Source organism: Stegodyphus dumicola, chromosome 2 (genome assembly GCF_044657685.1).
Source record: "Stegodyphus dumicola isolate Sdum_Otavi_A_Nest chromosome 2, ASM4465768v1".
In the NCBI taxonomy this organism is placed as follows: domain Eukaryota; kingdom Metazoa; phylum Arthropoda; class Arachnida; order Araneae; family Eresidae; genus Stegodyphus; species Stegodyphus dumicola.
Window position 1 is genome coordinate 94,826,403 of NC_140769.1, and position 24,478 is coordinate 94,850,880.

General features: G+C 33.6%; 1 protein-coding gene across 3 annotated transcripts in view; it reads left to right on the forward strand.

The window, feature by feature from the left end:
* The window catches only part of LOC118192557 (sodium-driven chloride bicarbonate exchanger-like), a 263,168-nt gene that overhangs the window by 172,860 nt on the left and 65,830 nt on the right, over positions 1-24,478 (forward strand). For all 3 annotated transcript variants that reach the window (XM_085810939.1, XM_085810936.1, XM_085810937.1), the window contains one exon: positions 12,095-12,167. In XM_085810939.1, coding sequence (XP_085667065.1) covers positions 12,095-12,167 — 73 coding nt within the window. The remainder of the gene's footprint in view (positions 1-12,094; positions 12,168-24,478) is intronic.

Sequence of the window (24,478 nt, forward strand, 5' to 3'; positions counted from 1 at the left end):
TTAAATTCATTCAGCAATCTTGATCCATTAAAAAATTAAATTTTGAAGCAGATCTTATCTGAATGTTTCTCTATTTTGTCATTGATCTTGGTGTTAGTTTCATTAAGTACGTTTTTTTATAATCAATAAAGAAATTAATATCTTTCTTTTTCATGTATGTAATATGTAAGTTTCTTATTAACCCTTTAACTGTCAAGTTATTTTGATGATTTGGGTACACAAATTGTCAAATTTTTTTATTGTAAAAATCAAATGTTTAGTACAAAATAAAATATACTTAAGTAGTTAAAAATTGATATTTTGAAGTACATGGGTAAAATTTTTAAAGTTTTGTAGCCACTGCATATTTGCTTGAGGCGGCTGCCACTCAACGTAGCAGTTGTAAAGTTCGCTTCTAGTGGAGCATTATTTTCTAAAAATGAAAAAAAATTAATTATTTTCTAAAAAATAAATAAATATAAGTGAATACCTATTAGTAGTTCAGTAATTCAGTCTTGTGTAATACAACTGGAAACACTTTTCCAAGCACAAACCAACTCCACAATCACTACAATAGAATCGTGATTTCTTCCTTATCTTTTCCCCATTTTTATCCTTTTTCGAACAACATACTTTGCACTGTCTTGTAGGCTCACCTTTCGCAGGAGTAGAAGGAATATGGGATATAAAATGTCGCTGAGTAAGACGGGCAGAGTTATCTATTGTAGCTGGTCTGCCAACATTCTTTTGTCCAGAAGCTGCATCATCATATTTATGTAAAAGCTCTTCTACAACTTGGATTCGAAATTCTAAAAATGTAATACATTTCCCAAATACATTTTTATAGAGCAATAATGAGTTTCAGAGTACCTCGTCTAGTAAATGTAAAAAATATCTTTTTATAATATTTTTTTCTCACGTTTTCGGATTGTTGGATGAAAGGATATTTCCTGATCACAGCGATCTACACCACCCATAGTTTGACTGTAATTAGAAACAATCTTCGGCTTGAGTATATCTCCATTTTTTTATTTTTGAGGCTGACCATGGAAGTATCATGAATACTGCCCATCAAACACACATCCTTCATCTTCGGTTGAAAAATCTAAATCATCTATATAACGTTTCAAAGAACTGGATGCCATTTTACAACAAAAAGATCCCATGCACTTTGAACCAAAGAACTTATAACCTTTAACCTTTGAAATCTTCAGTAAAGTGCTGTCATCTATTGAACAGAGCGCACATTAACTTTTCCCGAGATACAGTCGGGTTTAACAAAGAGATGAAGCCAAAATAAATGTCTCCCGATATATATTCGGGTATAACAATACGATGCACTCAAAAAAAAATTGCCCTGAGTAATACTCGGGCGTGACATTTTTTATCAATCTCGGGCATGACAGTTAAAAGGTTAAAAAGTGACACTTTGGCATTTGCATAGAGATTTATGACAATTTTTCCTTGCAACAATAGATTCATCTCATTTATTTTGTTGAAAATTTAAGCCAAATATGCCAGTTTACATGCAGTCCTCATTACTTAAAACTGTTACCAACCGAGCATTAAAAATCAATCAAAAATGCTGCCATTTTTGCTCATGGTTCCATCAAATGTTACATTTTATTTTTTCCATGAGACAATAATAATATGTTTTTCTATGAAAAATACATCGCAGTAATTAAGGATTTGAATACAAATAGTAGACAAACCTAATAATGCAAGTGAACTACACTAAAAGTCAAATAACAGAAAAATCATTCAAATGTCACAGGGTTATTGATATTTAAATTCACCTCAAGTAAGCTGATCTCTATTTATATAGGGCTGAGTTTCATGAAACTTTGAGCAGACTCTGAATTCTGGGAATTCTTAGAGTTGAAATTGAGTGAAAAATTTTTCGAATGTACATGTCCAAAACATCACACAGACCTTCAGTTCCAAGAAGAGCCATTAAAATAAGGCAAGTGACCAGCTAACATTCCACTTAGCCTCATCATCAATCCATATTATGTTTTAATAATTTTGAAATTAATGACAGCAAAGTGATCAAGTGTCATCTGCTAGAGAAGATGCAAAATTAAGCATGGCAGATTTATGTTCAGAATGTTATTTTTAGTTTTTTTTTTTTTTTTTTTTTTTTTTTTTTTTATTCTGATTCTACTTTTGTCTTTTATTTCATTCAATTTTTAGTTATTTTATTTTTGTGGTGCACTTAGGACTTGAGAGAGCAAAGTTTGAGAACCACTATTATAGACCATAGTAGCAATTAATAGTAATTCCATTACTGTATTATAGTACATAGTAGTAATTCCATTACTGTATTTTTTATCTTTGTACAATTGCTTTTAGTTATATAGAAAAGAAAAAGAAAAACATCATATATATGTAGGTGGCTTCAAAAATTGTTGAGTACTCAGATTTGAATTTTCCTAATCACTAACTTTAAGTGCCAAATTTGTAGTTGTGGCTTTGCTATCTACCATGTGATGGCAGCATATTACTTCAGCATTCTGTATTCGCATTTCAGTATTTACCATACAATCTGACAGACATGCTTGGCTTGTGATAACTTTTGACTTTAAAAAAGGTCTGAATACAAAGGAATTCTTCTAAAGCTTGTCATCAATATTTTCTGAATTCCCACATAACTTTTTCTATTGATTTGGTAAATTTAAACATGGGAAAAGAATTTTTCAGTATGACTTGTGAACTTGAAGTCCTAGTACTTCCAACATAAAATCCAGTGTCAAAACACTGTATCAGGACATGTATTCCTCTTCACTTGCTTTGGAAACATGAACTGTCCTGACTCGGAACAGGGAGCTTACTCAAGCTATGTTCAATAAATTGTGAAGTAGACAATACACACAGGAAGGGTATACGAAACCCTTTATTTTTCTATCTTTACAGCAATTTCCGGAACTTCAGAATACAGAGACCAACCACTTGTGGTCTGAACGTAAGAATATAAAAATACTAACTAAAACTCTAACTAAAACTAACTTTGGATTAATATACAAGTGCCTAACTTTAAGATTGGCGGTTATTTAACAAAAATCCGTATGTAGTTCTGAGAGCTGCTAAAACTATGATATGTTTGAAATTGTCAAGAGGACTAAACCTCTGGCCTTGAAGGCAACCAGCAACCGAGTAAAACTACTATGGCCAGCGGCCTGCTTCTAATAACTCCTTCCTCTCTCTTGCTTGGCAAAAAGCCACAACTTAAGTACTTGGCGTTAGCAAGACAAATTTGCATAAATAAGTTAAAGCTTTTAATTCTGGCCAGAAGTAGAAAATAAGAAGTGATAGTAAAGATTTAAAATAAAATAAACGTTAGTAAAACTTAGGATCCTTACATACTTCCCGCCAGAGTTAATTAGTTTGAAACTGAGGTCTAAAACGACCTTATTGAAAACTTTTAGCTCTAGAATCTAACGCGAGGCCAATCTTTTACAAACATTTCTCTCTAGAAACTAGAAATTAAAAAGTCGTTTTTACATTATCAACTCCATGGACAAGTAATTTTCATCTGTACTGCATCTATAAATAGGAGTTTCTTAATTGAAATCTGGTTCCTTCCAGAGATATGGAAGGAAAACTAGTTTAATGAAATGTTACACAATCAAATGGCAAGTAACATGAATATTTATATTTCTCTTTTAAAATTCTTATGTCTATGTACAAGTGTTCAACACTACCGCCTGCAATCAAAACACTAGCGTGTTAAAATTCAACATAACAAGACCTCAGAACACACCTTATATTCATCTCTAAACCCTGAGGTACTATTCTGAAAAGTGGCTAACTCTGAAGTGTAGCGTCAGAGAGCCTAACTACATTCATTCAACCTTTAACACATATTCACAATAATTTGCTCTTTTTACAGTCACACCAATAAGTTAAAATTTTTGGCATTACTCTAATATTTTCACTTTTAACATATCACAGTATTTCTTAACTTTTAAGATAACAGTTCACATTGTATATAAGGGCATATTAACATTCCGTTAATTTTACGCATTTTAAAATATACATTAGTAGTATATTGTTAACTTCTATTCTTTTCCAACAAGTGCCAATTCTTCTACATTGAAATACTACATTTCAAAAGGCTTTCAGACTAAAACTTCTTTCTTGCCAGAATCTTTTAAATAAAATTTTATACAATAATTTTTACAATTTTCTTAAGGTACCTTTCTCAAAGATTATCAGTGCTTTTACAATATTCAAGTATTTACACATTCCTATTATACATTAATTTTAGTTTTACTCGCGAGTAATTGAAAAACAATACCAAAATAGGTAACAACTCATTTCTCGCCTTTTTGGCGATAAAGGTAGGAATCACATGAGGTAAAACTTCTTGAATTCTGCCACTTGCAGTAAGAATGAAAAATTAACTTAAGGTTTCAAAGTAACATAAAGTTTTACTTATCTTTGTGATATTCAGACATCCTTTTTTCTGCCCAGTCCTGGAAAGTGGCGAAGACTACGGTCTGGTTTATCTTCCTTCTTGTGCGGGTTCGCCCTTCGGTTCCTTCCTCCATGAGCTTTCTTTTTCTTCCAGTGCGGTCAACCTTGAAGACCTTCTTTTTAGCATCTGCCTGTGGTCTCGGCCGTTTGATGACAGCTGGTCTTGGCGGAACCAGGACAACTGGATCTCGTTGCTGGCTGTTCAAATTTTTCTTGCTTCTTTTCATCAGCAGCTGGTCTTCCTTCATCAATTTGTCGACATTTGCTGCGTAGACTCCTATCCGATGGGTAGATCTTCCGTTTTGGAGCCGTGTTATAGTTGCTGTCATTTCTCCTGGCTCTCTTTGCATACGTCGTCCTTCTCCCTTCTTCATTCTGGGGGTGGTCGTGCCCTCTCTTTTCTGGTCGGTGGAATGGCTTCTTTTTCTTGTTACCTTCAGTTTTCGAACGGGGGAACTTTCTTTTCAATTGCTCCTGTTTACTAATGGCTTGCCTTTGTGATTGTCATTGTTCCACCTCTGGAGCTTGTGCCTGCCGTGCCGGATCCTGCAAAAGATCTTGAAATATTGCCATTTTATTACGATTATAAAATGGTTTTATCTGGTCAACGTTTGCGGTGCAGGTTTCACCATTCCTGGCTTTTAACACCACTACAGCCTGAGTTACTTTTTCTATGACATATGGTCCTTCCAATCGTGGATAAAATTTGGCAGTTTTATCTTCTGGTGCTGAAGAAAGTGAATGCTTAATCTTTAACACTTCATCCCCTACTTTATAAGTTACTCCTCATCGTTTCATATCATAATAGAGCTTCTGTTTTCTTTGTGCTACTTCAGTGTTCTTTTTTGCTTCTTTAATTAATTTTTCTATATTGCCCATTTTAAATTCTAGGGCTCTTTGTTGAACATAAAATAATTTATCTAACGGCGTTATAATCTTTCTGCCTAAAAATAACTCAGCAGGAGTTTTGCCCGTCGTATCACGTTTTGCAGTCCTAAGAGCGAAAGCTAATTCATTGACATAGTTATCCCAGCTTTTATGAAAATTTTTAACATAACTACAGATAATTTTCACTATATTTCTATTGACCCGTTCCGCTATATTTGATTGCGGCCGATACGGGACCATTTTTAAATGATGTATGCCCAGTTTTTGGCACATGTCTTCAAATATATTACTTACAGATTGAGGACCATTATCCGATATAACTTTTAGGGGCGCACCGTATTTTAAAATATATTTTTTTAAAATAGAATCAGTAACTAATTTCTCGGAGGCTCGTTTTAAGGGAACAATTTCGGTCCACTTACTAAAATGATCAACCATAACAAGGAGACACTGACTTTTATTTAACTCACTTTTTGGGAAAGGGCCCAATAAATCGATGCCAATTATTTCATTTGGAAATTCGGATTTAATACTATTTAGAAACCCGGCCGGGCGGAAATTAATATAATTAACTGCTTGACATGTTGGGCAGGACTGGACATACGCCCTTGTTAACTTTTGCAGTTCAGGAAAGTAGACTGCCTCGCGTACGCGTTGGATAGTTTTTCGAATACCAGCATGAGAAGCTAATGGGTTGTCGTGTAACTCCTGCAGGATATTTAATCTAAGACTAGCTGGGATAACAGGTCGAAATTCGTTGTTGGAATTTGTAGTTTTTGTATAAAATAATAGACAATCTATTAGTTCGTAATGGGCCGCCCTATTTCTTATCGCCACAATATCTTGGTGGCTAAAATTTTCAGGATCCTTTAAATACTCATAAATGTTGGATAAGTTTTTCCCTGAGTACAATCTAGTTACCGCCGCATGATCAGAATACACTGTCATTGGCGCCCTTCCAAAAAAGACTCGGAACTTTTGTACTGCTAACAGAACTGCAAGTGTCTCTCTCTCGGTCGGGGAATAATTTCTTTGTGTTTGATTTAAAGTTCGACTAAAAAATGCCACGGGCTGCTGATTTTGCGAAAGTACCGCTCCCACCGCATAATCCGAAGCATCCGCTGAAATTTCTAAATTCTTATCGTTTTCAGGAAATTTCAAAACAGGGGCTTGCGTTAAAGCTTGCTTTAATTTTTCAAAAGCACTAATGGCTTCGGCCGTCCACGAGAATCTTGCCTTTTTCCTTTTTTAATTATAACAATGGTTCAGCAATAGCTGCAAAATCTTTTATAAAGGACCTATAATATGAACAAAGTCCTAGAAAAGAAAAGAGCTTCTTCGCCGTATTTGGCGGCGGATACTTTTGCACAGCGATTATTTTTGATTCGTCCATCTCGATTCCTTTCTGAGATATTTTGTAACCTAAATATTTTAATTCGGGGGCTGCAAATTTGCACTTTTCGACATTAACTTTTAGACCGGCCTGATTTAATAATGAAAACACCTGTCTTATATCCTGTACATGTTGGTCCAGATTATCACTAGTAATAATGATATCATCTAAATAGATAAATGTGGTCTTTCCTAGAACAGGCCTTAGCACAATGTCCATACATCGCTGAAATGTTGCCGGTGCCCCTGAAAGGCCAAACGGCAAGAATGCATAAGTGCCAGACTTGGTTATAAAAGCAGTCTTAGGCACATCTTCTGGTTTAACACCTATTTGAAAATAACCAGTCGTTAAGTCTAACGTAGTCATATATTTTGTAGAAGTTATGTTCCTTAAAATTTCTTCAATAATAGGTAACGGATATACCGGATATTTAGTCATGGAGTTTCAGATGTGTTACTGGATAGTCATTATTTTTCTTACATAACACAACCGGGCTAGCATAACTACTTAAGATGGGCGTTATGATCTTTTTACGTAACGTATCTCAAATGTGCCACTCTATAATTTTTTCTTTATTCTTATCATACCGATATGGTTTGTGCGGAACTGGCAGTGAATCTCCTGTGTCGATACTATGGTTAGTAACTTGAGTAAATCCAGGAATATCACTAAATAACGAAGCAAATTCACTTACCACTTGTCAAATTTTTTGTTGCTCTCCCTTAGGCAGGTGATTGAGATTTAATGTGGGTGGTTCTCTTTTTTCTTCCCGAACTGGTTGCATGGTCAGCTTAAGGGACGCTTGGTTGAAATCCAGCATTGCTTCTGCCTCTGAAAGAAAATATATCCCTAAAATGGCATGTGCTTGTAAATTTTTTACGATAAAAAACATGATCTGTACTTGCTCGTCCTTAATGCGAATGTATAATGTTATTTTACCTATGCATTTGCATCTTTCTCACTGCGCAGCTAACACTGTCGTATTATCCGAATTATATATGCGGTATCTACCGAAGTACTTCCTAAAAAAATCTTCTGCCACACAGGAACACTGCGTGCCTGTATCCAGGAGTGCGGTGGCTGGGATGTTGTTCACCAAAACTTCAATCTTTGGAAGAGTCAACTTTTTCACAATAACTGTATTTAACTTGAAGGAAGAGGGGTATTCTTGGCCTTCGGACTTCCACACCCTCCCGTCAGCAGAAATCCGTTTTAGTTTAAATTTTCTTTCTTCCTTTCCATGCCTTCCTTCTTTTTCCGCTGGCCTTCAGACTTTTCTGGCTTATTATTGAACTGTCGACGTTCGCCGGTTGTTTTTGGATACTCAGGTTTCCTTGCCCACTGATTCGATTTGCTTCCGTAGCCGTGTTCTTGCCTTTGCTGTGGTCTTGGCGCACCAAATTGGCTTCGTTGCTCATCCTGACGTCTTCTTTCAATGTCCGCCGTTCTTCTACTTTCAAACTGGATTGCTAGCTCAAATAACTTTTCCAGTGTAGTCGGATTCCTTAATTCAATAAAGTCTTGTACTTGGGGAAGTAACCTCGGCAAAATCACTTGGATTATCTCAGGATCCGGATGGCTTCCATACAAGAGTTTAAAGACGTAAATTTTTCTTAAAATAAAGCTTGAGAAATTTTCAATTCGTTGCTGGTATATGCTGAAGAGTTCCGCTTCTAATTTTGAACGATTTCTTACGACAGGGAAGGCTTTTACTAGGGCTTTCTTGAAATTTTCGTAAGTATAGGTGGGGCTTTCCGCTTGACCCAAGAGGTTTCTGCCTATACATTTGAACCAATTAAGCACTTGGCCCTTCAAAGTGCTGGTAGCTAAGGTGACATTCTGGAACTCATGGACTGGATACAGCATGAAGTGGTCATCCAATTTTTCCAAAAAACTAGTTACCGGTGAGTTTCCATTAAATGTTGCTTCTGGTTTCATCGATGCGCGCATGGTCTGTACGATGTATCCAAATCCTTCCAGGGCGGCAGCTGGCATTTCTGGATTCTGAGCCCCTTCTGCAGGCACCACAGGTTCTTCTTGAAACTCGCCCATGGTTATTCTTCTTCGTCGGGCGCCACTATCAGGACTTGTATTCCTCTTCACTTGCTTTGGAAACATGAACTGTCCTGACTCGGAACAGGGAGCTTACTCAAGCTATGTTCAATAAATTGTGAAGTAGACAATACACACAGGAAGGGTATACGAAACCCTATATTTTTCTATCTTTACAGCAATTTCCGGAACTTCGGAATACAGAGACCAACCACTTGTGGTCTGAACGTAAGAATATAAAAATACTAACTAAAACTAACTTTGGATTAATATACAAGTGCCTAACTTTAAGATTGACAAAAATCTTTAAGATTTAACAAAAATCTGTATGTAGTTCTGAGAGCTGCTAAAACTACGATATGTTTGAAATTGTCAAGAGGACTAAACCTCTGGCCCTGAAGGCAACCAGCAACCGAGTAAAACTACTATGGCCAGCGGCCTGCTTCTAATAACTCCTTCCTCTCTCTTGCTTGGCAAAAAGCCACAACTTATTTACTTGGCGTTAGCAAGACAAATTTGCATAAATAAGTTAAAGCTTTTAATTCTGGCCGGAAGTAGAAAATAAGAAGTGATAGTAAAGATTTAAAATAAAATAAACGTTAGTAAAACTTAGGATCCTTACAACTGAAACTCGGGTTAGACAAGATCTGCAAGTTACACATAAGGAAATTGCCAACTTTCTGAACATCACTTCAGGAAGCATTAATTATACTCTATGTAAACAGCTTCATCTTAGCAAGTACTGCTCTTGGCCATAAAATTAAATAAATGGAGTGTAGCAAATGAGGCTACATGATGTGTACGGCAACACTGCACAGGCAGTGCAAACTGCATTTTCTTTACATTGGCTTTCAGTCATTGTGCATCTACAGTAGAGTGTACATTAATTATTTTTATGATAAATATATGTAAAATATTTTTTAAATAGTTGGTGAAAAGAGAGAATCAAGTACTCGTAGTGTAAAAAACAGCAAGCCATTTCATTTGAAGCAAAATTCACTATAGTAAAGAGGTGAGAAAGAGGTGAATATCTCATCTTTCGAACAGTATGAATTGTTGATTGAGAGCACTGCATCAAGAAATTTCCAGTAAACCTCGAAGAATTCCATGGAGAAACTTGAGACTGATGAATCCTGATGTTTCCTTAGAAAATAGAAGATGAAAAAGTGAAATGCCTTGTCTTATCTCAGTGGGAAAAATGAAGAAAATCTAGTGCAAATTGAGGAAAGCTGGTCATCAGAAACAGAGCTGGCTGCCCAGTTCAATAAAAAAGGAAAATCATCAAAATTCAATTGGAAGCAGAGCTGCTTTTGGAGTGCGAGGATGGAATTCATCAAACTTGTGGGGTAAAAATGAGTCATAAGATACCTTCGAATGAATCATCAAGCTGTGTCAACTGAACTGACCATTTAGTTTAACTTTGCCTTTTCCATGAGTTTCACCAGACAAAGTACATCGAACACCTTCTGTAGATGTGATCTGATCATCTTTCATTCTTTAATAATACTGCTGCTGCCCAGAGTTAGTGAAAAATGACTTATAAAGGCCTGGACTTGTTTCACAGTACATTCATGGATGAACCAGTTTAGGCTATTCCTTTTTTCCCTCCTTTTTGTTTGTTTGTTTAATGTATCAGGCAACCTTTATACAAAGCCTAGTGTTCAGATCGACTTTTTGACTTAAGCACTGATTACTTTTTGACACACATTGACTTTTTATTCTTTGGCAGCTTACAAGCATAAACCCTTGCCCCCTCTGAACAGTGTGGATTGTTATTACACCCAGTTTGGCCATGTCCAAAACTGTAACATTAGAAACATATCATCTAAGATTTCTCTGGTCTGTTGATTATCAGTCCAGCAAGTATTCTAATTATTCATGAATTTGCCTTCTCGTATTATTGCATTGCACCTCAGTGAAAAGGCAACAAGCATCTCAACATTGTCAGCTTTCTTTCACATAAACTGAATAAATTTAATGACAGAAAAGTCTTTATCACATAGCTCTTCTGGAATTTTTATGGTGCCACTTTCAACAGGCAGTCCTCAAATAATTCCTTTAATAGATGAGTCAGTTTTTTTTTGGGGGGGGAATACAGAATTGGAAGTCTACTGTCATCAAACTGAGTAATGTCCTCTCACACATAGTGCATGAGGTAAACCTTAGCCTGATTTCATCTTTCATGAGTATTGCATAGAAGTTGTTGATGTAACTAAAAATTACTCCAAAATCACTTTCACTTTAGAATTTCTAGTCAATATTCATAACAAATAAAATAATTAAAGTCTCTTACCTGTCAAATAAGATCAGTGCAGTCCGTGACATTTAATCTAATTTTGTTTATGGCGCATGCAAATACATGATGACAAGAATACACATATAAATCCAGTCATATATATATATTGTTCGCAGTATCCATAGCAAGTATTTTTTAATTCAAAAAGGAAGTCAGACGTGCAGCTCCATCTGGCTCCTGTAATTATAGTTTTTACAGTTGTCTATCTTGTAATGGTTGAAAAGAGATTTTATCTTCTTCCATGTAACATTTAGCTAAGGGCAAATAATCAGAAGTTATTGCTCTTGCTTCTGAGTGAGAGCAAGAACATAAGCCTCTTCTTGTTGGGTGTGTTCTGCATATAGTTCAATTTCAACATGTCCAATTTCTTCTCCTGGATCTTAATACTAAGTTATTTCAAATGCCAAGTTTCTGTAAACAGCATCAACACTTCTAGATTTCTTGTTTTGTCCTGAGATTTATCATAGTTTTACTGATTATATATGTTCCATACTATATGCCTCAAGCTCAGCTGGAACTTTATCTTGGAAATGATCATGACTCATTATAAAAGTAAAAGTAGAGAGTGTCAGACAAATTCATCAATCATGAAGTATTAGTAGTCCTGAAAATGTTGGTGATCTATTTTACTGTACATAATTAAACACAGACTTTTTCATGTAGATAAATACATATAGAGAGAATAGTGGTAAAGATGTTACTAATAATAAAATGCATCAGATGTCAAAGTAATAAAAAACTACTTGCTAAAAATGTGTTAAAACTTTTGTGGCTATATTAAAACAATATTTGAAAAGAATGATTTAAATTTGTTTCTTGCATAGCGAGGAATTTTTGTACTCATTTAACATTATCATACGGAAAAATAATTTTGTATTTATTCTTTTCTTTTTATTCATTTTTGTTTTATATGTATATATGTTTAGAATATAAGCTTACTTATATATATATATATATAAATTCATGTTTATATATAATGTAATATTAATTTTTGATTTGGGGATTTCCAGAGAACAACGGATGACTCATTTTTGTGTGTGTGTTCTCATAGGCCTTTCAATCCTCTTTACAAATGTTTTACAGGTAAAATTTATGTATTTATGTGTTTTATTAGCTGAATTTTGCTTTATACATGCAATACACATAACATCATTTTTTCTAAAAGTATTGTAATATACTTTTAGAAATAACTAATAATTGTAATATACTTAATACTAATACTGTAGTATACTTTTTTTAATAAGTAAATATTTCTTTTGATGTGAAATTTATCCAATTCTCTCTCTTTTATATATATAAATTAATGCATAAATTAGTAAGTGTTTCCAATTTTATGACTAAAAATGCAGAATCCCATTTTATACTGCTAATGAAAGAGTTCCAGTTTTTGAACTACAAAAATGAAGCAGAATGTTAAAATAAGAATATGGAGCCCAAGATTTCTTCTGTAAATGAGATACACGTTTCATTTAACTGTAACAATTTTTTAACTAATTCTGCATGTGATCTGTAATGTTTTATTAATTCTGTGTGTCTCCGAACAAGGAATGTTACATAAGAAGTTTGTAATTTTATGTGTTTCAGTCTTATAATATCGTTCAATATATCAGTCTTAGTACGTATTTATGTGATTATTTATGTATGTTAGAAAGAGTCTTTGAAAAGGTTATGATAACTGTATACAATTTTAAAATAATAAGAGGCAGAGCAGCCTAACTGTTACATTAACCTAACCTTAATGTAACTCTTTATCACTTCATAAAATTCAATGTCTTTGCCACTACAGGGTCTGTATAAAAATCCCAGGTTTCAGATATTTTTTGCTAAAAAGTGTCGCATCACCAAAATTATCATACTCGGAAGGCCTACATTATTTGTTTCATTTATTTCCAGCCTCTTATTAAAAAATACCTAATCTTACAGTATTTTAGTGCCTTTTGCATGTATATGTTTATTCAGGATGTTATGCTTGTTCAGGATAACTTTTTAAAATTTATTTAGGGTTTTCAGTGTGATACTATATGTTTAGCTAATGATTTACGTTGAGGCAAACATTATAAGATGTGAATGGCTTTTTGGTTCTTTAGGTTCTTGTCTGAATAGTAAAGATTGCAGGGTTCACATGATTCCTTAAAGGTCCTTAGGTTTTTTTTAAAACAATTTTTGGCCCTTAAAAAAGTTCTTAATTTTGCCCAAAACCAGCAAAATGGCCTTAATTTTAGTCAAAAACATTTCTGCCTGTTTTTTTATGACTGCCATTTTGAGTATGAGTTAGAAGGATTTGGAAGAAATATTTTTTGGCAACGCATTGACAAATGTGTATTTGATGGGTTAATGTTTGAATTCTTTCTTCTTAATATAAACGGTGGATACTGAGTTTTAATCATGAAGCCCTTTGTCAGAAACATTTTGAGAATGTATAACATTTGAAAAGTAAACATTTTCAAATAATTTCTTTTTTATCAATAAAGAGTCCGTAAAATATTACCTCAAAAACAATTTTTCCTTTTTTGAGATGGCAGTTCTTTTATTATGTAGGGTTAAATTTGGCGATTTCGAGATCAGTTTGTATGCAAAATTTTTTAGGTTTGTAAATTTTTAGACATTTCTTTTACAAACATAATAATATTGATAAAAATCATAAAAACGTGTTTACGTTCCTGTGTTAGAATGGCGCCAAAATGGATGATGCAGTTTCGACTTTAAATATACTTAATAAATTTAACGACTCTTGTCTATTTAAAACAAACTGAATACATTTAATAATATAACATTCACATGTAAACATTTAATAGACCGAATTCTACGAACGACAAATCTCAAAAGCGTGTTGCCAACGCAGGGCAACGAAAAGGTAGAAATTAATTCGATAGGCGTGGAAGTGAACATACTCCCACCCTATCATGTTTAGTCCTGATACACAGGCAAAGGTGAAAGTATATTAATTGGTCTTTTGAAGACACCAGTTTTAGTTTTGACTGTAGCTACGCGAACTAAGCCGTCCTTGCCCGGATGGACATCGATGATCCGTCCTATAGGCCAAACTAAAGGTGGAGATCCATCTTCGATGGCAAGAACCACCGTGTCAACCTTTAGGTTGGGTTTGATATGCTGCCACTTGGATCTCTGCTGAAGAGAAGTCAAATATTCCCTTTCCCATCGATTCCAGAATCCGCGACGTAGATTCTGTACAAGTTCCCACCTAGGACTCCTTGTGCGAACAAACTGATGTGGAAAGGAAGTCAAAGTATCACCTGTAATAAAATGAGAAGGGATTAAAACATTAATAGAGTCAATATCAAAATCGTTCACGTAAGTAAGTGGACGTGAATTCAAAATAGCCTCGATCTGAGTAAGTAGCGTTGACAACTCTTCGTAAGTTAAAAGAGTCTCTTTCAATACTCAGATGAAATTTTGCTGAGCGAATGCTGGCTTCCCATATTCCTCCAAAGTGGAGCGAAGCAGGCGGTATAAAATGCCATTCAATAGATGACTTAGTTAGTTCTCGGGAAACCGATTCTGTTGCATACAAGGAAGACAAAATCTGATTTAGTTCTTGCAGTTTTTGGCATGATCCCACAAAATTGGTATCGTTGTCAATGTAAATGTGCCGTAGTGCACCGCGACGTGAAATGAAACGTCTAAGTGCCACGATAAATGAGTCTGCCGTCAGATCACTAACTGTTTCTATATGCACAGCTTTAGTTGACAAGCTAACAAACAGAGCTATATAGCCTTTCATTGTTTTAGAACCATGACCCTTATTAAATTTCATGGTAATAGCACCATCGTAATCCACACCGGATGCGTAAAAAGGTCATTCCAAAGTCACACGATGTTCAGGTAAGTCACCCATCAATTGTGGATTTGAAGCAGCTTTAAATCGATGGCATATTAAGCAATGGTTGACACAACCGTGTATCAATCTCTTTCCTCCAATTATCCAGTAAGATTGCCTGATGAGGTGTGATAATAAAGAAGGACCAGCATGAAGGTAAGAAATATGAAGTTCTTTCGCTAGTAATTCGCTAAATTTATGTCGAGAAGGAAGTATGACAGGATGTTTGATGTTAAATGCTAAAGATGAATTTCAAAGACGTTCTCCCATCCGTAAGAGACCATCTTTATCTACGAATGGATATAAAGAACGTAGTTGGCTCTTCTTGGGTAAAGATTTATCTCCCTTAATACATTTCAAATCATTTTCAAAATAATGATCCTGAATCCAACGAATAATGAACTTTTCTGCTACTCGAATCTCTAAAAATGTTAGCGGCATAAGGCAGCTGGAGTTAATGCCACTATGTGAAATGTTCTGAGTAACAAGATGCTTCTTGCAATTAGTATTAAATCTTTGACAGTAAGCCAGAATACGAACAATTTTACAACGCGAAGAATAATGTTCGAACAAATTAGCTAATAAATCATTCGATTCACATATATGAGAAATAAAAATAGGATCAGATCTTTGTTCAGCCTTTACTTCAGTATCATCTTCAGATTTTAATTCATATTTAGGCCATTTTTCCTCTTCCTGACGCAGCTATGGTGGACCATTCCACCACAGAGTACAATTTGGTAGGAGTTGAGGTTCAATACCGCGAGAAGCAATGTCTGCAGGATTCTGTTTAGAGGGAACATGATTCCGTTGTTTAATAGGTATCACTTCTATGATTTGAGATGTTCTGTTTGCAACAAAAGTTTTCCACTTACGTGGATGAGCAGATAGCCAAGACAGAACTACCTTGGAATCCGTTCACGCAAAGATTTCGAAATTAAACTTCTTTAAAATGTTCAAAAGAGATCGCATTAATCTGGTCAACAAATATGCAGCACAAAGTTCTAATCAAGGAATGGATACTTGCTTTATAGGCGCGACTTTAGTCTTTGATACCAAAAGATTAACCTTAACCGTACCATTGCATTTTTGGTGACAGTAAATGGCTGCTGCATAGGCCTGCGAAGATGCATCAGAAAATCCATGTAGTTGGATAACACTGTCCGTTGTATGACACATCTCGGAATTTCACAATTTTTGATTTGACTGAATGTCTCTTGAAATTTAAACCAATCATCTGAGATATGCTGGGGAACAACTGATTCCCAGTCGCCTTTAACTAACCATAGTTTTTGATAGAATATTTTAATCAATATAGTGCAAGGAGATAGGAGACCTAAAGGATCGAAATGCGAGCAGATTCTGCCGCATTCTCGCATTCTATGTGTCTCTTTGTTATGGATGCGTTGTGATGTGCAGCTTTAAAACTGAAGGTATCAGTAGTTGAATTCCAAAAAAGTCCTAAGACTTTCGAACTCGAATTAGGAGATATCTCAAAGTCAGAATTCAGTGAACAATTTTCCTTAAATTCAGTTAAGAATTCTAAAGAATTTGAATTCCACTTCCTCAAATCAAAACCACGTGCATGTAAAATTGAAAATATTTTCTTGCAGACAGATACTGCATCATCAACTGTATTTGCACCCGACAATAAGTCGTCCATATACATATCCTCTTGCAATATACGAGATACATCTGATTCCTCTTTAGAATCTAAAGCTACCTGCTTCGGACATCGAGTTGCTAAAAATGAAGCAGAGGAAAGACCATACGTAACTGTTTTCAACTTGTACGTGCGCATTTCATCACTGGAATTGTATCGCCAAAGTATCAATTGATAATTCTGATCTTCAGGGGCTACCATCACCTGACGATACATCTTCTCCACATCGGCTGTGATAACAATTTTAGGAAATTGAAAATTAATCAAAATCTCAAAAATATCTCTTTGTAATTTCGAACCTACCCCTAATAGAGAATTCAATGATATACCGTTTTCAGATTTACAGGATGCATCAAAAACTACTCTTAATTTTGTCGTTGTGCTAGAAGGTTTAACGACCTCATGATGAGGAAGATAAAACTTTTCTATAGCCGATCTGTTAGATAAATCATCATTAATCGTAGTCATATATGCTGACTGTTCATATTCATGTATAAAATCTTTATACTGTTTTTCAAATTCCGAACACCCAACTTCAAATGCGATTTATAGAATGAAAATTTTACAACAAATTGCCCATCTGAATTAACAGAATGAGTGTTTTGAAAGTGTGATTCACAGAATTGTTCCTCAGGTGCAGAAACACTTAAGTTCGTAATCAATATTTATATTATCTTCTAGCTTTATGAAGTGTGAATTTGCTGTTTTTGGACCTCCCATATTATTTCCGACCTTCCCAGCAATCACCCAACCGAAAATTATATTTTGACCTACCGGCTTATTTTTCGAACCATATATTTGGCCACATCTTAAAAGAGAAAAAATAATCAGCTCCTAAAATCAAATCAATTTCTTTGGGTTGAGCGAAATTCGGATCCGCTGACGGAATAGATTTAATGTATTCTATATGCTTTACATTAATGACTTGTTCCAGCAATGGCAAAGTTAACCTATCCAAAATATATGCATTAACATCAATTATTCCATTATTTAACCTTGATCAAATTTTAAAATCAACAGAACCACGTGTTTTGGAAGCTGGCACTGCGCCAATTCCACGCAAAAGTAACCTATGATTTGTTCTTTTTAATCCTAATCTTCGAACAGCTCATTCAGAAATAAACGAACTTTCACTTCCGGAATCCAATAATAATTTAATTTCGATAGTTTCGCCACTGGACGAAAATGCGAGTGTGAGAACCGTAGGCAAAATCGCCGAGTTGCAATTTTGAATCGTATTACTGACAACTACCTGACCTTGACCCTCACAGGATTCATTCGAAATTCTCTCTGGAGTGCTTTCGTTTCATTTGGTGCTGTTAAAAGCTGTACGTTGTTAGCTTTAATATCTTCATGCAACAAACTATTATGCGTTTTTGAATTACACAAATTACACTTTAACTGTGAATTACAGTTTTTGATTAGATGTGAATTTAAAAATAAAAAACACAATCCTCGTTTTTTCACAAAGTTCTTTCTAGCAGTAACATCCAAATTCTTAAATTTAACGCATTTATATAACGCATGAATCCGTTACATTTCGAACATTTAGTATTACTAAATTTAGAATTCTGTAACGTTTTAGAACTAACATTACTATTTTTATGAACGACTTTAGCTCCCGCTTCTTTATTTATGATAATTTCGAGAGAAGAACACTTAAGTTTAAAAATTCAAAAAATAATTCCAATGTAGGGAAATCATCTTCCGCTGTTTTCTGTGCCCATAACTTTTGAGTTTCTGAATCTACCTTATGAAGCAACATAAATATTAACCATGGATCCCTAGAAGTTGCTTCGTCACCAAGAGCTTTTAAACCTCTGATAACTTCATCGGAAGTATCAGTTAGTTGCATACATTTTTTATCCATAAATGTTTTAATTAACGATTGTACTATTTGCTTCTTTTTATCGTACCTAGCGAGCAATTTTGCCCATACTTTTTCATAAGAATTATTTGATAACGGAATATGTCTAATTATAGAAGCTGGTTCATCAGCAAATGATCCGATTAAATACTGAAATTTCTTTATATTCGATAAAGAAGTATTATGCACTGTTGCAACAAATAAATCTTTAAAATTCATCCAGTCATTAAAGTTACCCGAAAAAATAGGAATATTCAACTTCGGTAACTTAAAGTTACTAATATTAGAATTCCTGGAACATTGAACATTTGGCACATTAGCCACATTCAGTACATCTAATAAATTTTGATACTGAAGTTTCAAACTAAGATACTTCGATTCAAAATCTTCAATTTCTGACTGTTCTTCTGGTAATTGGGCATCAAATTTATCAAAATCTGAATAAATCCTTTCCAAGTGCGCCAGATACAAAATTATTTCATTTTTAGATAAATCGGAAGAAATAGTATTCTGAAGCCTTGTGAAGGCCGCTTTTGCCCTACCACGCAATCTAATGACAGTAGCTTGATCCATAATAAATAATCGAAGTATTCAAGTTCAAAATGAAAATCAATACAAATATATATATAACTTCAAGAATCAAATTCAGATGTAAATTGAAATAAAAGGCACTTATCTGTATTTGAACTGCTGACGAATTCCCAATCTCGCAGGTGCCTCCTGAAATTTGTTTACGTTCCTGTGTTAGAATGGCGCTAAAATGGATGACGCAGTTTTGACTTTAAATATACTTAATAAATTCAACGACTCTCGGTCTATTTAAAACAAACTGAATACATTTAATAATATAACATTCACACGTAAACATTTAATAATAATTCAACAGTAGAAATAAGTTATAAAATAATAATTACAACCGTTACAGGTCAGCTACGCATTTTGCGACCGAATTCTACGAACGACAAATCTCAAAAGCGTGTTGCCAACACAGGGCAACGAAAAGGTAGAAATTAATTCAATAGGCATGGAAGTGAACAAATTTCTTTTTTTATCAATAAAGAGTCCATAAAATATTACCTCAAAAACAATTTTTCCTTTTTTGAGATGGCAGTTCTTTTATTATGTAGGGTTAAATTTGGCGATTTCGAGATCAGTTTGTATGCAAAATTTTTTAGGTTTGTAAATTTTTAGACATTTCTTTTACAAACATAATAATATTGATAAAAATCATAAAAATAATATATTAAAATAAATGTATAATGTATTAAAACTATATTTAAGAAATAACATTAAAATAAAACATTTTTATTTTCTCCTGGCATATTAAAGTGACATTTCATTCCATTTGTGTAACTTGAGAATATTTTGATTCTGAAAAATGAATGAGATAATAAATGCTAATGAAGCACAGTTTCTGAAACACTTCTTACAGAAAACAAAAATGTTGTTGTAATTATTTAAAAATTAATTTCATTTGTCTTCTTTGATATGTTTTGATGATAAGAGTTTTTTCCCCAAGTAATTGTTTCAAAAAATTTAAATGTATATCAGTTTTCTCTTAAAAATCAACTTTACACTCTTCCCCCCCCCTTCAAAAATCTTCTGGCTTTTTGCTTTTGCTGAGTTTGTAGGGATAATTTTTCCTTCAGAAATTTTAGCTCCTCAATGTTAATTGAATTTGGCAAATATTTATTAATATCTCTTTTTTTATTAAACTTTTTTGATTTTTTTCTCTCACATTTCGAAATTTTGGTTCATTCCAAATAAAATTTACCCATTTTTTGCGTTTTATTTTTTAAATTTCTATTTTTAAATAATTTTTATAGAATTTTCGAAAAACATTTTGAATTATAACCTATAAAATTTTTACCATCATCTTAAAGTAGGTGTATTTTTAAGCATATCTGCAAAAAATTAGACTTTTTTATTCAAAATTTTCTAAGATATACACGAATTTACATAATTTCGCATTTTGAAATTTGGCACCTTTTTTTTGAGCGATAATAACACCAAATGTGGTCTATGGATTTTTGTTACACTGAATTGCCACGGCTATTTTTAACCTTAAACTTCAAGTAAAATTTTACGGAGAATTAATTATATGACATTTTTTCCCTCAATGACGCGTAATAAATATTTATTAATACTATATGAAAGGCTATTTTTTAAATTATAGATGATATTATTCAAATTTTTAACTATTTTTTTTTTTAAATTTCTCTCGTATCTTTTCTTTTTTTAAAAAATTTAAGAGTAAGTTTTTGTAAGAGTAAATTTTTACCTTCGGCGTTTTATCGTCTGCTACTTTACTTCGTTTAAATCGAATTGTCTAAAATTGAGAATTTTCGTTTGATATTTATTTGAATTTTATGACATTAACTGCATAATTTATTTCTAAACAAACTGTTGCTTTTGAAGTGGCTGAAAGAGCGGCTGATACTATTATCCATATTTTTAAAGCACAATATATTTTTATAGAAACATAATATTTAGAATAATCATTTTTTATAAAAGTCAAATTATGATATAAACATACAACCCTCTAGAGACTGAATTAATGGAAGTTCAATGGTTATGTAGAAATGATCTGCAGCTACTTAATGGCTGGATAAGTCAGCAGATTCTGTGGACAAGTAAGAATAATTATATAAACGACACCAACATTCTGGATTCAATAAACAACGAGGATACAATGTTTACTAAATGAATTTAAGAAGTTTTAAAACATAAAAAATCAACTCATTTTTTTTCCTAAAATGTATTTTTGTGCGTAGCGTATTTTCATTATATCCTTAAAATTCTAATTTAGAATGTAACTGTCAAGAACTGAATCCTAATCATCAGTAATATAATAAGTAATTATTACGGTTATTAATAAATCCTTCTTATAAAGTAATTGCAAATATTTCAAAAAACTTTCTGTCTGAATGCAAATATTTTTAATTTTATATTAATCAAGATTGCACACCATATTACTTATTTCCACTTCAATTCTTACGGTCAGTTCTAGTAGAATTTACAAATCAATTATATTTAATTAAGGATTGAATTGGATTATTTAATTATGGCAAAGAACACGAGGGCTATCTGCCTAAAGGGAGGGATGCCTTGGTGGAGGACTTTCTAAGGGAAACTGGCTCGTATACACGTTACACATGGGGAAAACCACGAAACCGCCCATGCGGCCAGCCCGTTTGCGGGATTCGAAACTCGAACTGAACTACCAGTGTTCAGCGTCTTTACCGCTCGGCCGTTGGTGGGCTATTTAATTAAGGAATGACCATCTAAGTTAAGAAACAGCGTACCGTAACAACATCTTTCATGTTACTCCCGATTGGCTAGCTACATGATTTTTAATGAGTATTCGGATTTTACTAGTAACTTCACTTGGAAATCGCGCTTAAACTAGGTTAGTTGGTTTTTTGAACATAGAAAGAACATGGGAGCTATTTGATTAAGATGCTTTCATAGAGAATCTTTGTAAAGAGAACCTAAAAAACTACGAAAACCAACCATGCAGCCTGGGTTAGACTGAGCAGCAAACAATTAGTATTTAACAATCTTTTCTTTTTCAAATGCTAGGCAACTGATGAGGCTCCAATTAAATCTCCAATTTAATATTTTATTTGTAAATATTTAAAATATTGTTGTATTCTTTGACACAAAAAGCAGAATTTAAGTTTTGTTAACTCGTTAGTAAACTACCAAGCCGTAGTGCAAATGAATATTCAATTTCTTTGGCAATAATTGTATTCACTTAATATTCTTGGAATATGAGCTAAAGAAGAAACGTTCTCGGAAGATTAAAGAAGTGTTTAAATCCAGTGATATTAGGTTTGTCTTACAAGCTCAGGATCAAAACGATTCTGCAATTGCCCGAGTAGTTGACTTGTAAATGGATGTGAATTAAGCAGATGACTTTTAATCTTACGTTATTCAGCCAGAAAACATATTCCAAATGTTTTGTATTGCATGACAATGCATCTTTTCATTATTCAATAACCAGTTGGAGAACCGCTTGTGTTCGGAAAATAAGTATGTATATTCAATCGTCCTGCATGTTCTTCAAATTTGTCTTCTTGTGATTTTTTTTCTTTCTCAAAAACTAAAGTTGCCTCTCAAAGGAAAGTTTTTTGACATTGAAGAGACAAAATTAATATGACATCTACTTTTAGAGGCATGTCAAAAACAGATCTCTACAAACCTTCTCTTCCATTACATGTTGTGCAGTCAGACAAAAAGTTACATCAGCTTAAATTCTATAATCTACTTTTATTACACTCTGATTACTTTATTAACATACAGTGAATATATACTAAATCTTTTACTTTAGCTTAAGTAATTCGGAATTGTTGTCGGAACTAGGACTTAGAAGATACGTCAAATTAAATATTTCGATAACCCAGTAAATTCAAGTTCGAAATTTCAATATTTTATTTTCGGGGGGAGGGGAAATGTTTTCAGTTTTGGTCCATTATACTAAGTATATTTGCTTCGATTTTTTATTTTTCCATAGAAGCGAAAATTTTACGCATACATATAACGCATAGCTTCAAATTAAAATTTAATAATATACAGAGTTGTTATAATTAAAGTTCCACATTGAAACGGTCATAAAAGGAAAACTACTGGATCAAATGTTATCAAACTTGGAAATCGTGTAAAGGAGGTCATGGGAATTTATTTTCGGCGAAAAAAAGGAAGTTCGAAACCTCATCACCAGGGGGGAAATGGCGCTGTATGCAATATTGTTAAACGAAATATGGGTCGGAATCTAACTTAACCTTTTGTTAAACGGGTTTAATATGTTGTATACCCTTAAGAAACTTTGAAGTAGGCAAATTACCATTTAAAGATGTTAAATTCGATAAATGTCGAGTGCGCCATCCCTGTAAGTGAGAATTTCGTCCATGAAAACCACGAATTAGCGATTAGAAAATATGAGATCGCAAATCACTCTCACAAGTGCGTACAATCTGGAAATCGTTTTCTTACAGATTGCTAATTTGTAATTTTTTAAGCCTGAATTCAGCACTAAAACATGAAGATACTGATTCAAAACGCTTTTAATCGATTTGGGCCAAAGAAATTCTCATGTTATCTATCTAGTTCCATTGCATTCTCCTACTGCATTCGATTGCATAACAGTCATTTCACACCGTTTACTGTTGAAGGACAGCTAGTTTTATAACTGAACCACTTTTTTCTGAAGAGCAGTCGACAGCTGGACCACTGCGATTGCAGCTCACTTAGAGCCAATATTAAAATGTTTCGTGATACATGAACTGCAGTAACGTGGCATTTTAGATACTACAATTTTTATGCAGGGCTGGGCACCACCTCAAGAGTGTCGCATAGTTACTTAGGCAACATTTAAACACATTTTAAACAGATGTTTTCGTGTCTTATTTCATTTAACAATATTGTATACAGCGCCATTTTTCCCCTGATGGTGAGTTTTTGAACTCTTTTTTTTTTTTTTTCCGCTGAAAATAAATTCTCATAACCTCCTTTACACGATTCCCAAGTTTGATAACATTTGGTCCGGTAGTTTTCCTTTTATGACCATTTCAAAGTGGAACTTTAATAATAACCACCATGTAAAATAAGCTTTAAAAGTCTGACAGTTTGGTTCAAGTCCCAACTTTAAAAAATATATATATAAATATAAATTTTTATATTAATCTTCTTAGAAAGCATGTTTTAAGAAGCTAATTTTTCTCTCGCGTTATAGATTGTATAAAAATACATGATCTTTAATATGATTTAGATTGTTTCAGCCGATATAAGAATCGGGTTACTCTGTGGTACAGAATAAACTCTGCTGGACTGTTTTATTTCTTTGTCATTTATCAAAAATCTTTTAATTAAAATATTTATCCTTTGGACTTCGCTTTAAACTTTATTTATAGCTAAAATGACTAGAAAATGAAAAGCTGTCTTTAGCTGAAACGCAATTCATATAATTGATATTTTAAAAAAATTGACAAGAATGCAAAATGTATGGAAGTCTAGCAGTCGAAAAA